The following is a 13,494-nucleotide window of genomic DNA, read 5'->3' as shown; positions in this document are numbered from 1 at the left end:
ATTATTTATTTTTGTTGTAGGCATTTCATGCTATTAGCTGAATGGTAGCCCACATTTGTGTTTCTCTGACACCACAAGCCGACTCGCGCGACTAGATTGTATTGAAGGAAATGAGTGGACTTATATTTGAGTAGACGCTGTCGCAGTCGCTCTTGTGTGTATTATTAGGGCAGATGTTGAAAGCCGGGCAAGCAGGACTCCGGTCAGACAGGGAAACTGTATGGCCACAATTAACCAATAACACACGCATTGTTCTTGTGGTGTTTACAGTGTACGAACTCACGAGCAGGCTACACGAGCTGCCGTGAGGTCATCATATCCGCCGGCTAATTTGGTGATTCAACCAACAGATGAACGTGGCGGATGGATAGTCTTACTGTTCGTGCCAGTTTTCGTCTGAGGACTACGCCTCATGCATGTCATGTGATTATGTCATAAAAAAGTGACACATAACTGAGGCGTAGTCAATAGACTTGTAGTAAATCCATGGTAGATGACGTAGAACTCTATATGACACAGTCCAGTCAGTCTTCATTAGAACACAACAAAGCCCACTAATCTAATTATATTACAAAAGACTTGGGCCAAACTAAAATGTGTTTTACTGTAGCCCCGGGCGTGCGTAAAATCACGTGCAGTACAAAACGGGAGAAAACCTTGTTTCGCCTTAAGTGTTGATGACAAACGTTAACTTTACACTTGAGACATCGCCTGCAGAGAGAGGGGAAACCGGAAAAGGGATAGGCAGGGTGCATGAAGATATCGTTATCTGCAATCTCATAACTAGCATGTTTTTCCATTAAGGAAGACGAAGGTGCAGTCAGTCGCCTCGGAAATCTCGATTTTCAAATCCAAAACAAACATACCACAATCAAGCCCCTTAAACAAACAATGCAGAACATTTATCTCGCTTTAACTAAACATAACTTTCGTATAGCATTAGGGAGAACCAAATTATATTGTATTTACGAAAAATTGCTGTTTAAAAAGCGCAGGTAAATAACACGATTCGCTCCATTGCAAATACATTTCCCCGTGGATTCCTCTCTAAAGTTATGTCACTGTGATTTCTTCATAGATCTGCTAACACCAATCAGAATGAATCATTCAAAGAGCAATCAAGACATCTGGAAGTCAACCCAAGTTAATCCGACAACAAGCAGACGTACTGACAGTTGCACCCGCTACTGTTACAAAAGGTTTTGGGTCAAATGTTGATTCCCTTTTTCCCCTGTACCCTCAGCTTCACCTCAAGGCGGAAACTACCATATATTTGAACGACAAAGCATGTAATCTCTGCGTGGGTTCATGCAAAGTGCGTGTACCGACGTTAACTAACCTGGCGAGGTAAGGCGACTTTTCCACCGCAATAAAGTGCTGATGTTCGGACTTTGTAGCAGTCGTTCTCTCTCTAGCTCGTTTGCCTGCTCTCCTCCGCGTTAGTGCTGATGTTTTCACTTCCTCTTTCCTCCTCCGTCTGCTGGTTGGCTCTTCTCCTCCTGCCAGCGATGCGAGCGACATCGACCAATTACGGCACAACATACCCTGACAATTGAATAGATAAGTATGCCATCCTACACTTTCATTCACTCAAAAAATGAAGACAGTCTTACAACTACATATTTTGAGGTATCTTAAAAAAAACATGGACTGAGGAAGGTGTTATGAATAACTAGCTATACGATTTACTTCATGCTGCGACAGCTAAAATTGAATACTCTTTCAGTGGGTGGGAATTAGCTGAACAATGACTTTTAAATAATGAATGCCTTTGTATTAGCCTAATTCACTATGTACTGTTGACAGCAGGCTATGACCTAAACTAAATGCGTCACATTTTTTGCGCATAGTATTCTTATAATATAACACTTAACAAAATAAATGTTTTGACCGATAAACCGTGATATTTTATTCTTTAAAATGATAATATTGTAGTATTTATCAGTATAGAACCAGGAAACAATGGACGATACCAGGATGCCTAAAGCAAGAACGTGTTTAAGTCAAGCATTGAGACATTACCTGTCTGTGAGTATCCTTTGTAACAAAACCCTCAATGTGTAAATAATACATACCGTAGATAAATATTAAAACATTTCTGCCAGTCATACTACACTAATATAACCATGGACATATACATGCAACTACTTAAAGTCAAATATATTTATATTTGGCTGAGGGGCTGGTCAGAGGGGTACAGTTTAATCTCTTCTGAAAGCCCTTGAAGAATCTCTTTAATTTAGTTAAGCATTGCCATGTGGCTCAGAAGATTATGTAATCCCTGAGCAGTGTTAAAGCAACTTATTTCTGAATGTTACATTAAAATGCCATCTTCGCAGGACTGTTGTACCCTCACACCCTAGGGAAAAGCGCATTGTGATAAACCAACCAAACCATCCAACCAACAGATGGATGTAGCATTCTTCCCTGCACTGCCATTTCTCCTTCCGTTAACATACTAAATCAAAATCATCTGCTTAAATTGGAACACAGACCTGCAGCCTACTCTCTGTGTCCCAAACACACACTATTACTTGCTTGCATTTTGACTTAAATCTCAAAGCCATGTTATGCCTGGAGTTGAGGTCTTTGGATTCTGTTTAAAAGAGTGTAAATACAGGGCGTATACTTCAGGGAGTACTTGGACGGTTTCTTTTTTACTCTTTTAAATACTTATTTTATGTAGTATAGTATCTAAACCAACTTTAAAGAACATAGATATGCAATAGTTATGGAATAACATAAGTATAGCTTAATGTTATTTAGAAAAAATTACTATGCAGTAATACTTCTCTTTATGCTGCAAGATGTAATGAATAACGAAACAGCTAACCATCCTGAAACACTTTAAGCTTTCAGATACCCAGAGGGCAAGAATTCACCATGCATAGCAGAAAGTATCTTCAAATAAATAAATAACACAATGTGTAAGTTAGCATTTTCTTGGGGCCCTGCTTCGCTTAAGCTCCTGGTGAGACCCTCCCTGGGAGAGGAGCATCTGTGAGGTTGATGCCTCCGGCCAGATAAAAGACAACATGAAGCACGCACACAAACACACGCACACACACACAGACACACACACACACAGGCACACACACACACACGGTTTCAATAGTGCTGATTTATCTCATGCCCCGAGCAGGGGCGCCACTGAAACAGAGTTGCCATGGAAAGCGGGATAAGCAGCCGGGAGGGAGAGGTGATCAGACGGACCCCGCTGTTACTAAGGAGACACGTTATCTCCTCCGAGTCTCGGCAGGCAGAGTGCAGTCTGTGTGTTTTTTCAGAAAACCCGACAAACAAGCACACAAACCGAAAACCCATATTATAAAAGATATACGGGTGTGCCGTCCCTTTAAAGGACTGTTTTAGGCTTATAATAGCAGCTTGGGAGGGCTGGTGTGGCAGAGGCTCTAGCCCTATACTGCTCCTTCAGCAAAAGGGCTGGTCCCTAACCGGGTTTCTTATTAGAGAGGAGTGGAGTTGGGTGAGTGTTTGATGTGGCGTAGGGCCACTACAAAATGCCACACATATTCCCTAGCTCTCTTGAGGGATTCCTGGATTCGGAGCGGAATTAGGAGATCAAAGGAGGAGGAAGCTGGTTTTTACTCCTCACCATATGTGCTAACGCAGGTCACCTCCCCTAGTTGGTTGGAGAGAAAATCAGAGCCATTCAGTGAGTGTGTGTGTGTTTGAGAGAGAGAGAGAGAAGTGTCAGGGTGCTGGTTGTGGACATGTGTCTTTGTTTATTCATCATTGTGTTCCTGGGCTGGGTGTTAGTGTTAGCTCACTGAAGGACTACATTGTTAGGGGATTTTGTATTTGTGTGTCTGTGTGTGTGTCTGTCTCAGGACACACACAAAGCAGGAATTGTTGCATCAACAGATGCAGTAGATATGCCCACAGAGGCGCCATTATCTAGGAGACGAGCAGATGAACATTCACACCTCAGTTTAAAACATGACCGAGTTTTAAAAATAGCAGCCTACCTGGGAATTTGTCACGCAGGACACTTGTGACCTAAAAGTCCATTACCCTGCAGATACAGCACTATGCAGGTACAATAGGGCAAAACCCTAATTATTTTCAGAGCACACAAAATCTCAGCAAAAGCATTTAAAAAAATACAAAAATTAAAGGGAAAAAACCCAGCTCCGATACAGTAGTTGTCATGGAGAACAACACTAAGCCAGCTGCAGCAATCTCTGTGAGGTCAGGCACACACTAAAACACGAAAGGGTGGCATTTCAAATGGATTTATTTATTTAGTCATTCATTCATACAGCCTGCTTCATATCAATCAGTGGGCAAATTGCAAAACGTAAGTGCAGGACGTGCAAAAGAAATACGGAAAAGGAGGAAAGAAAGAAAGCTACTGCAGTACAGTAATTTAATATTACAGCATTAGTCATAGTTTGTGTCTGGTAGAAAAATACATCCATTTCTGCTATCCAGCTATCTATCGCTCAAACGCCATCTTTCTCAACTTCTTCTTCAGCGCCTCTTCAACTGGGGACACACCATGCAGTTTATTGCTGTACCACGCAATCACGTGTGTGTGTGTGCCTTGTCTGGTGCAGATGCCTTACGAGCTCAATACCACCCATGCTCGAGAAGGCAGAGGCAAGCTCATGCATTATTCAGCAGCTCCTGGGGGGTGGGGGTTTGAGCTCCAGGGGCCCAGGGGTGGCGGGTGGGGGTTGAGGAGTCACGGAGGTCAGCTCCCCCCCCCCCCCCCCCCTCCACAACAATCCATCCATCCTCTAACGCCCACCCACCATCTATTCCCCATCTCCTCCAATCCTCCGTCTCTTTCTCACACCCGCCCTCCACCCACCCAAGGGTCCTCATTCACATTCAGCCCCTCCAGTCAGTCAGTCAGTCTGAGTCAGAGTCGGACTTGCTCGTCTTGGACTTGTGTTTGTGTACGTTCTTCCTCTTCTTTTTCTTTTGTTTGGGTTTCTTCTTCTCCCTTTTCTTCTTCTCCTTCTCCTTCGCTCTCTTCTTCTTTTTCTGACCGTGGCTGGAGCTGGAGGAGGAAGAGGAGGAGGAGGAGGAGCTGGAGTCAGAGTCGTCAGAGGTGCTGTCTTGTAACAGCTGCCTGAGCTGCTGGATGCTGCAGGGAGAAGAGAGATCAAGGAGATCAATAATGTGTGTGTGTGTGTGTGTCTATCTATCTATCTATTTGTGTGTGTGTGTGTGTGTGTGTGTGTGTGTGTGTGTGTGTGTGTGTGTGTGTGTGTGTGTGTGTGTGTGTGGTGTTAAATTGAAAATTGAAATAGTGTATTGTGTTGTGATGTGTCGAGTGTGTGTGTGTGTTATTTGTTGTTTAGTTTGAAGGAGGTGTCAGCGATTCTGGAAAAAGATTGTTGATATTTGAACTCAACAGCCAAACAAACACACCCATCCCTTCAGTGCTCCTAAAATTATTAAAACTGAAACTGTGTTAAACTGTATAAAGAATTAAGTCCATAAAATAAAAACTAAACTAAAACTAATGAAACCACTGGTGAAACTAACTCAAACTAAACTGAAATTCAGATTGAACACAAACATGGTTAAGACCCATCTAGTTGCAGTTATATTAAAGAATTCCATTAAATTATTGGACACCACAAAGACTTAACAGAGCAGGTATAATTAACAATAATTTGTGCTGGAAATGTCAGAAAGACATAGGTACTCTGCTACACTGCATCTGGGAGTGCCCTGTTATTCAACCATTCTGGAAAATAGTGGTGGACAATTTGAGTAACTGGCTGCGAAGTGACATACCTCTATCTCCCAGATTATGCCTATTAGGGGACAGAAGCCAAATACATAACATATCAAGCGCAGCATTTTCTGTAATCATGGCAGGGATTATAACAGCTGCCAGGACTATACTGAAACTGTGGAAAACACCCAAACCTCCTGAAATAAAAGAGTGGGTAAACATTATGATAAAAACAGCTTCATACAAACTTATGCTCAACAGGGTGGACAATAGAAATAGGAACAGAGCACCAATTTGGATCTCGTTCTGGGCTCACATTACACTTCCTGATGAGCATGCAGCTTGAACACCTTCCTCTGAGTGTACCCAACATCAAAAATAATTATACGGATATTATTCCTAGTTATGTAACTATCAACATGTCCTTTAAACAAATGGTCTTATTTGTACTGTATTTTTATTTCATCTTTGTTTTGCTATGCCACCGATGTTACATGTAATGTGCATAATAAGAAATGTCTCACAATGTATAGTGTATAATGTTGTACTGTCAAACACCAACGCCTAAATAAAAACTTGAATTACAAAAAAAAAAAGAATTCCATTAAATTGTATTGTTTGATTGCTATGATGACAGATGTCGGCTGTTTTAAAGTGCCATACGATCTTAAAAGAATAAGACTTACTGGTTAAAAATACGTGTTTGCGCTCTATGAGTAGCACAGCCTGTAAGTTTACCTTCATTAATGTTTTGGTTTATGGTACTGCAAATCTCAAGAATTTGTTTTGCTCTAGTTATTTATCTTCATTGTAATAGCGATTTAGCTATACTCATCATATGTTAGCTTTCTGATGTTGGCATAGAATGTTCAAACTGAAACAACATCTTATTTGTCTACTCTTTCTTTCCCCACACTCGTTGAGTGTAATATGCTACCCAACAGAGATGAGAACCCTACCCCTGATGTTGCCCATGTTCACGCACATATAAAGTGCATCGTGGCAGAAATCCCAGTGCTTGACCCAAACACTCAGGTTCTAGTGCTTCTGTGACGAAACGTCACACAGGCACACAAGGTGCACAATGGACCAGCCAATTCCCCCTTTGCCCAAAAACTGTCACTTGGGTGGGTCATTGTGGATCTTCTTCGACATCAGTGGAGACAGGTGCAAAGTCTGGCAAACACCTTTTGCACCGCTGGAATAGAGAATACCTCTCTCCTCTATAGTGCCGAAAGACATGGCCTTCAGACAGATGTAGCTCTGCTTGAGGATGACCAGGCCAGGAGAAGCCACTGGCCCACAGGAGTGGTGAAGAAAACCTTCCCCAGTAGTGATGGAAGAGTAGCAAATGGAGGCATTGGCTTAGTCTTGCTTTTGTAAAACCAGGGAGAAATTTGAGTTTGCGGGGAGTGTTCTGGCTCTGGTGAAGACCCATCTAGTAGTAGTTATATTGAAGAATTTCATTCAATTGCATTATTTGTTTTTCGGTTGCTATGGCGACAACAGCCACGTATCTTGGCAAATTTGAAACTAAGCTGTGGGCAAGTTATTTCACGTTACCTGACACAGAAATGTGACAGAGGTACCTGCTTGCAAACTAATCAGTTGGGATTAGCCATAATACATTTCCATTTACAGAGCCAGGGCTGTGTACAAACGAGAGATCTTTTTGAGTGCACACACAGAAGACAGCTAGTGGACCGTGAGGGGATATTCACTGAATTTGTCAAAAAGTGTATTGGATTAGAATAGCTTACTTCTCCTTTAAGTGTGTAGCTTGACTGTGTGTGAGAGCAGCTGTGTATTTTCCGAAAAGAAGATGATAAACTTTTCAACCCAACCAAATGAATTCGAGAAGCACTTTAGAAGCTTTGAACAGACGGAAAAAATCTTCCTAGTTGAGATCAAACATTACCAAAAACAAACAAAACAAGAACCCCAAAAGCGATTGAATCTGAATCGCCCTCCACCTAAAAACAGGAGACGCTCAAACAGTCTTATGAGGGAACGTCTGCGTTCAGGCAATGCGGATGCGTACGTGCGCATTTGTGTCTTCAAAGTATACTAGTTTTGCTGTTGCGGATATGTCTCTCAGTGCACCAGCTCAATCACAGTGTTTGAAATAATATCTGTACGGCATGAGTAAATGTAAAAGTAAAAATATTTTTTTTTAAATGGATTTTGTTTTCTCTTGACCCTGAGCCAGTGCTTTAAAACTTGCACACACCTGTGCAGTCAACACAACAACACAACACAGCCTGTCTGCATGGACCATCCCGGTGATGAAATATTGGTCATGCGCAACCTGCCCTGACGTAAATGTAGCCGTGTCCGCAGAATGAACACTTAATGAATACTGACAATTCACTAGCTCATTTTCTTTCAATAAACAACCTGCTCTCTAGTCGTATTTAATCCTAAATGCACAGAACTCTAAAATAAGTAACTGAAACAAAATAAAGCACACTGCACAGACCTTCCACCAACTTCAAACGTCACCCTCGAAAACCTCGATTAAGTATTTATCAGAGTTGAGCTGAGCGTCTGCTCCAGCCCCCACCACAACAGTGGCCTGAGAGTAACAACCCCTACCCAGTTGTTGTTTAATCAGTTTGAAAACAACAACAAAAAATCAACTCTGAAAACTTCTGGACTGGTACACCTGCAAGCCTCATTAATCTTTCAACGAGTTTCTTTTTTCCCCATTTGGCAAAATAGCCTTCTTGCATTCCACCGAGCCGAGTCCTGAAAATGTCAGTGTTGCTCTGAAGATGCATCACTTCAGCACAGAAAGTGTTCGCATCAATATGCCTGTTCATTTCAGTTGTCTCTGCACTGCAACAATGCTCCCCTACAGGGACAATGGAGATAAAGTGAATAAATATATCAGGTGCTGAGGTCTATGTAACCTCATTACAGTTCTATTGCATTTCACAAACACTTCTCCCATAAGTGACTCGCAGTACCATAAAAACATTGCATTGCTCTGTGTTAGAGCTCCCCAAGTATGGAACATACTATTTTTTTATGGATCCCATCCCCTCTGGCACTGATCATAATGCTCCGTATAATTTGAGCCGGCAAATCAATACCACCTCAATATCCTTGCACTACACTAGGTCTGTATGTGACAGAGGACTGAACAGAACACTTCACTCCTCTGCATCTTGCCTGCATTGCCACAGGGCGATTAGTCTGCACCAGCACTCTTGGAGACTTCTGTGCAAAATCATCTTTGACAATTAAGAACCAGAGGAAACAATTAAAACCTCTTCAGTTCATCAATTATTTGTTCCCCCGGTCTCCGCTCTCCCCTCGCCAGGGCAGGATCATTAACATACACCACGCTTCGCTTCACATAGAGGATGTACACGCTTAAATGTTCCCGAAAAAAAGTCTGTTCCGAAGTATAGCATCATCGGAGTTCAAATTTGTATTATTCAGGGTATTCTACACTACATGCATTATGTAACTTTTTTGTTCTGCAGCTTGCTTCTCTTGTCTGGGCATGCCTCCCATTCCACTGGGTCAGAGACTGACTAGCAGAAACTATAGGGAAGGTGTTGCCATAATACCAGAGGTTTGTACAGCACATTCCACAAATCGACAGCAGGGGGGGAAAAGAACTGCATTTGTATTCATTCATTCAGCTGATGCTTGTATCCAAAATGATTTCCAATTTATTAGTATGTGTGCATGCTGGGTATTGCACCTATGATGTCAGTATTATTAGCATTTTGCTCTTCGAGTCGAGTTACTTACTGAGGGGTCTGGTAATCGCACTGCATGCATTTAAACCATATACCATTCTACTTCAGAGCTCAAATGGCATTAGCTCTTGTGATTAGCCTAGTTTCCGATTAGTTGCTACACTTTATGAGTCCACACTGCAGGTTAGCAGCTTCCAGCTGGTGCAATTTCATTTTGCTAACAAGACCCCATTACATCCAAAACCTATTACACCCACCCACATGTCAAGCATAATACAATTTCTATAACCCACAGAGCTGTTCTTGAAGTAATGTGGTTTGAGTCATTTCGCTTTTTAATAGGCGGACAATGCTGCATCTTCAAGTTCAAGGTTCTCCTCAAGAAAGAGAGAGTAACTTTTGTTTTACCGTCTGTTTACTGCCCAGCTGTGCTGGAGTGCAGAGATATGATTGACATGTTTACTGCTATCTCCAGTGCAGGCTGAGACCTGTGAGGCTGTGGAAGCTGCAGCTACAAAAGGTGGGTCAACGAAAAGACGCCGACGCGGAAAGGGAAAAAAAGAATGTGTTGTTTTGCTTTTACTGCTCCCGTCAGCTATGTGATTCTAATCTTGGATGTTTTTGGTTGAATCTCTTACAAGAAACATCATCTCAGATGGCTGCTGAGGAAAGAGCTCACTGCCCTTACGCAACCAACTAAAAAAAAAAACTGTTTTTGCCCGCACATCACACTTCGGCTTTGAGGTTAACCGTTTTAAAAACTCACCGCGTCTCCTTTTCGTTGCGTTTGTTCTCCCTGATCAGGTCATACATGGGGTCCTCATGAGCCTGCACACGCACGCACGCACGCACACACACACACACACACACACACACACACACACACACACACACACACACACACACACACACACACACACGTCAGCACAGGAAGTCTACAACACCTCATCCATTAACAGATTACAAGACATCAACCACCAACCACTCAAATTCCATCAGCATTTCAGAGCACTTATCCGCACAATATTAATACTATGGCAAAAGCCTATAATCTAATGGTACATATTTTTTTTTAAACTTGGTAGTCACTGGAACTTGAATAATGACTTCAAAACTAATACTAAAATCAACATGTTTATATTAGCCTTGTTCAAACATTGACTTAAGAATAAAAAGACTAAATAAAAAGAGAATGATAGCTCCACACCAGTTGAGCTACAAGAGTAAGCTATGTACACGTTGTGTGACCCATCAAACTGAAATGGGAGCATCTGCAGGACATCTCTGCCGAGACTTTGTAACTTCAAGTATTGACTTTGTGGCAGGCTTAGGACAATGTGACACATTTATACAACACTGACAAGGACACGCACCACCCTGAACTGCTCCAGTTTCTGGTTTCCCTTGATAAAGAACGGACACTCTTTGTCTCCTGTCCTGTGACCATAGCGTTTGCATCTCCAACCTGCATGAGCCAAATACAAAACACACAAACACAGTGAGTCTCCTTGGAAAAGGTAATAACTGCCAATCTGCTAATGACAAAATTAAACTTAATGATTGTATATAGTTTACAGGACAGATTATTTGGAAAACAAACTGCTATGTCCCCTCCCACACGTATCACCACCATATAAGAAATTATACAGCAGGGGAAATTTCCTCAATTTTCTTTTCCCTTCAATGTCCCAAACAAGCAGTCTGGGGAGATGTCAGGAAATGCCTAATTATCTAGTTTAAAGGTATGGAAAAATAAATCATATTCAGCAGTTTTCGCTTCACTGTCAAACTTTGCAATTCAGAAAAGCATTGCACAGCATTTTCACTCTAAACTGAACAGCGCTGGGTTTGAGAAGAGAAAACAGCCCTGTCAAAAATGCAGTGAAGCCCATGTTTGTCAATGAGGATGGTCTGTTGACAGACCCTTGATTGTTCGTAACATCACCCTCATTGAAAAACATTGGTTAGGCTTACACTGCCCCCCACCCCCCACCCCCACCCACCCCTCACCACCACCACCTTCAGCCCAAACCCTCCCTTCAATAATCTGGATTTATTCAACTCTTGACAATGTATGACTGAATACATTCCAACATTCCCCCTCCAAGGAGGAACAGCCACAGACTTGTGTAACATGTTTGAATGCTCCCGTGCCCAGTACAATAGAAAAACACAGTGGGTCCAGAAGCTACGCTGAACAAACAATGGATGGCATTGTTCTTTGTGGAGTACACAAGTACGGGATTTACGTTATCTGTAAGCTAACTACCCCACACTCATTACAGATCGACTAGGATGACAAGTCTCTGTCCATTTACAACATGCACACGAGTGACACCTTCTGGTCTGATTATGATATTGATTCACTGACGTTTACAAATCAAGTCATGGCATGTCGTTCATTACAAATTGTCAAAATAAACCACCATGGTGTTATTTACTCACCATAGCAAATTAGCCAATGCCTTAACACAAAATAACAAAACACTGCATGGGCAAACATCTGACACTCATCAGGAATGTTTATGTAAAACTCTTGGTTACTGAACGCAACTGTATGGATATGCTTTAAACACTTCCCTCTCTGTCACAAGTGAAATTCAGATGGACTTCTAGTGTTGTTTAATGATTACGGAATAGTGTTGTAACAAGAAAGCAGTGGCTATGTTTACATAGTATTACACTGTGACAATTGTGTCTATTGCCTGTGTTGGCTTCATGTGTTCATATGAATCAAGAACGAGGACTACTTACACTGCATGACTTTCACCTCTTTTCCCAGGGGCATCCATAAACCTTTGGTGGGCGCACTGGCCAGGAAGCCCCGTGCCTGCTCGTTGCCTGGGTCATCAGGGATGCAGTCCTCCGGCCGATCGTCATATTCCTGCAAAAGCCGGTCTGCTGTGTATTACTAAATACCTACACCCCCAGACAGAGCTATCGTATAGCCTTTTTTGCAGTGATGACAGGGGAGGCCATGGTACTGACTTATAAAGCGCGAGACAGACACCACACATGCTGCGGCAACGCAACTTAGTTATCTTTGAGCTAAACGAACCTTTATGAGTCCAGGAGGTGGGTTTTCATAGCTGTAAAAGGGGAAAGCAAAATATTAGTTGACGTCAAATTTTAGTTGAAGCTATGCTATTCTGAAAACGAGAACCTGGGTTTCGGCTGAGCGAGATCAAATCAAGACGAATCTGTGTTAATACATCATGTGTATCATACCCAATCGCACAGTAGGAGAACCAACTTAGTCTCCACGGAGGAAAACATTAATAATGCACTAAAACCAAAAGTTTTTACATCAATGCACACGACTTACAAAGTCTCCACATGCTTGATTTTCTGCACATCGAGATTAAGTTTTTTTGTATGTTTTTTGAATTTGTCCTCCTCGTCTTTTGATTCCTTGTGTCTTTTATGTTCTCTCTTATCCTCCTTCTCTCTAGATCGTTTCTTAGCTGACATTACAAATGTACTTATATGTCGAAACCTACTAAATGTAATCGTTTAAATAGCGGTGGTTAATAATATACCACATTTCTCTAATGTCCCTTCAAGCAAACAACGCCATACACGACTGAAGACTAGCAACAACCCATTGCTTCCGGGTAAAAGGTAATTTCAAAATAAAAGTCACTGTAGAAACACAGTCTGTCCGATCGTCTTTTGCTAACCACTTTTCCTTGTCCTCGATGGAAAACGTCATGAGGTCAAGGAAAGATATGAAACAGAATGAATAAGTGCTCAGGAAGACAACTGCGGTGCTAAGAGACTGCACTTACACTAGGCTACTAATTGGGCGGATGTTATTGACGTGGGTCATGCTGATCGGTTGTTGATTGGGTTGCTGACGCGACCGCAAGGAATTGTGGGGAGGTACCATAGGGACATATATAGGTCCTTTCGGAAAGGATGGTCCTGTGCATAGACATATATAGTATATGGTCCTGTGTAACCTAAGCTAAAGGAGATACGAAAGGAAGCACTGAAGCACTTCTAAGAATTTAGAGAATTCAACGTGCTCTTATCACGGCTTCCACTTAAAAGACTTCCGGGTCA

General features: G+C 42.0%; 2 protein-coding genes across 2 annotated transcripts in view; both read right to left on the bottom strand.

Moving 5' to 3' along the window:
* elmo1 (engulfment and cell motility 1 (ced-12 homolog, C. elegans)) overlaps positions 1–1,678 on the bottom strand; it is a 95,858-nt gene extending 94,180 nt beyond the window's left edge. The window contains exon 1 of the mRNA XM_031586579.2: positions 1,340–1,678. The gene's annotated coding sequence lies outside the window, so the exon portion shown is untranslated. The remainder of the gene's footprint in view (positions 1–1,339) is intronic.
* A 2,562-nt stretch (positions 1,679–4,240) lies between these two features.
* On the bottom strand, positions 4,241–13,037 carry rp9 (RP9 pre-mRNA splicing factor). Its single transcript, XM_012829521.3, has 6 exons — positions 12,755–13,037; positions 12,488–12,518; positions 12,184–12,313; positions 10,803–10,894; positions 10,196–10,257; positions 4,241–5,116 (listed from the first exon to the last, which is right to left on the bottom strand). The coding sequence occupies exons 1-6, from the start codon at positions 12,898–12,900 to the stop codon at positions 4,879–4,881; spliced, it is 699 nt and encodes a 232-aa protein (XP_012684975.2). The 5' UTR covers positions 12,901–13,037; the 3' UTR covers positions 4,241–4,878.
* Between the last annotated feature and the right edge of the window lie 457 nt (positions 13,038–13,494).

Source organism: Clupea harengus, chromosome 19, assembly GCF_900700415.2.
Source record: "Clupea harengus chromosome 19, Ch_v2.0.2, whole genome shotgun sequence".
Classification (NCBI taxonomy): domain Eukaryota; kingdom Metazoa; phylum Chordata; class Actinopteri; order Clupeiformes; family Clupeidae; genus Clupea; species Clupea harengus.
The sequence above is the reverse complement of the archived record's forward strand: the minus strand, read 5'-3'. Positions and strand labels throughout refer to the sequence as shown.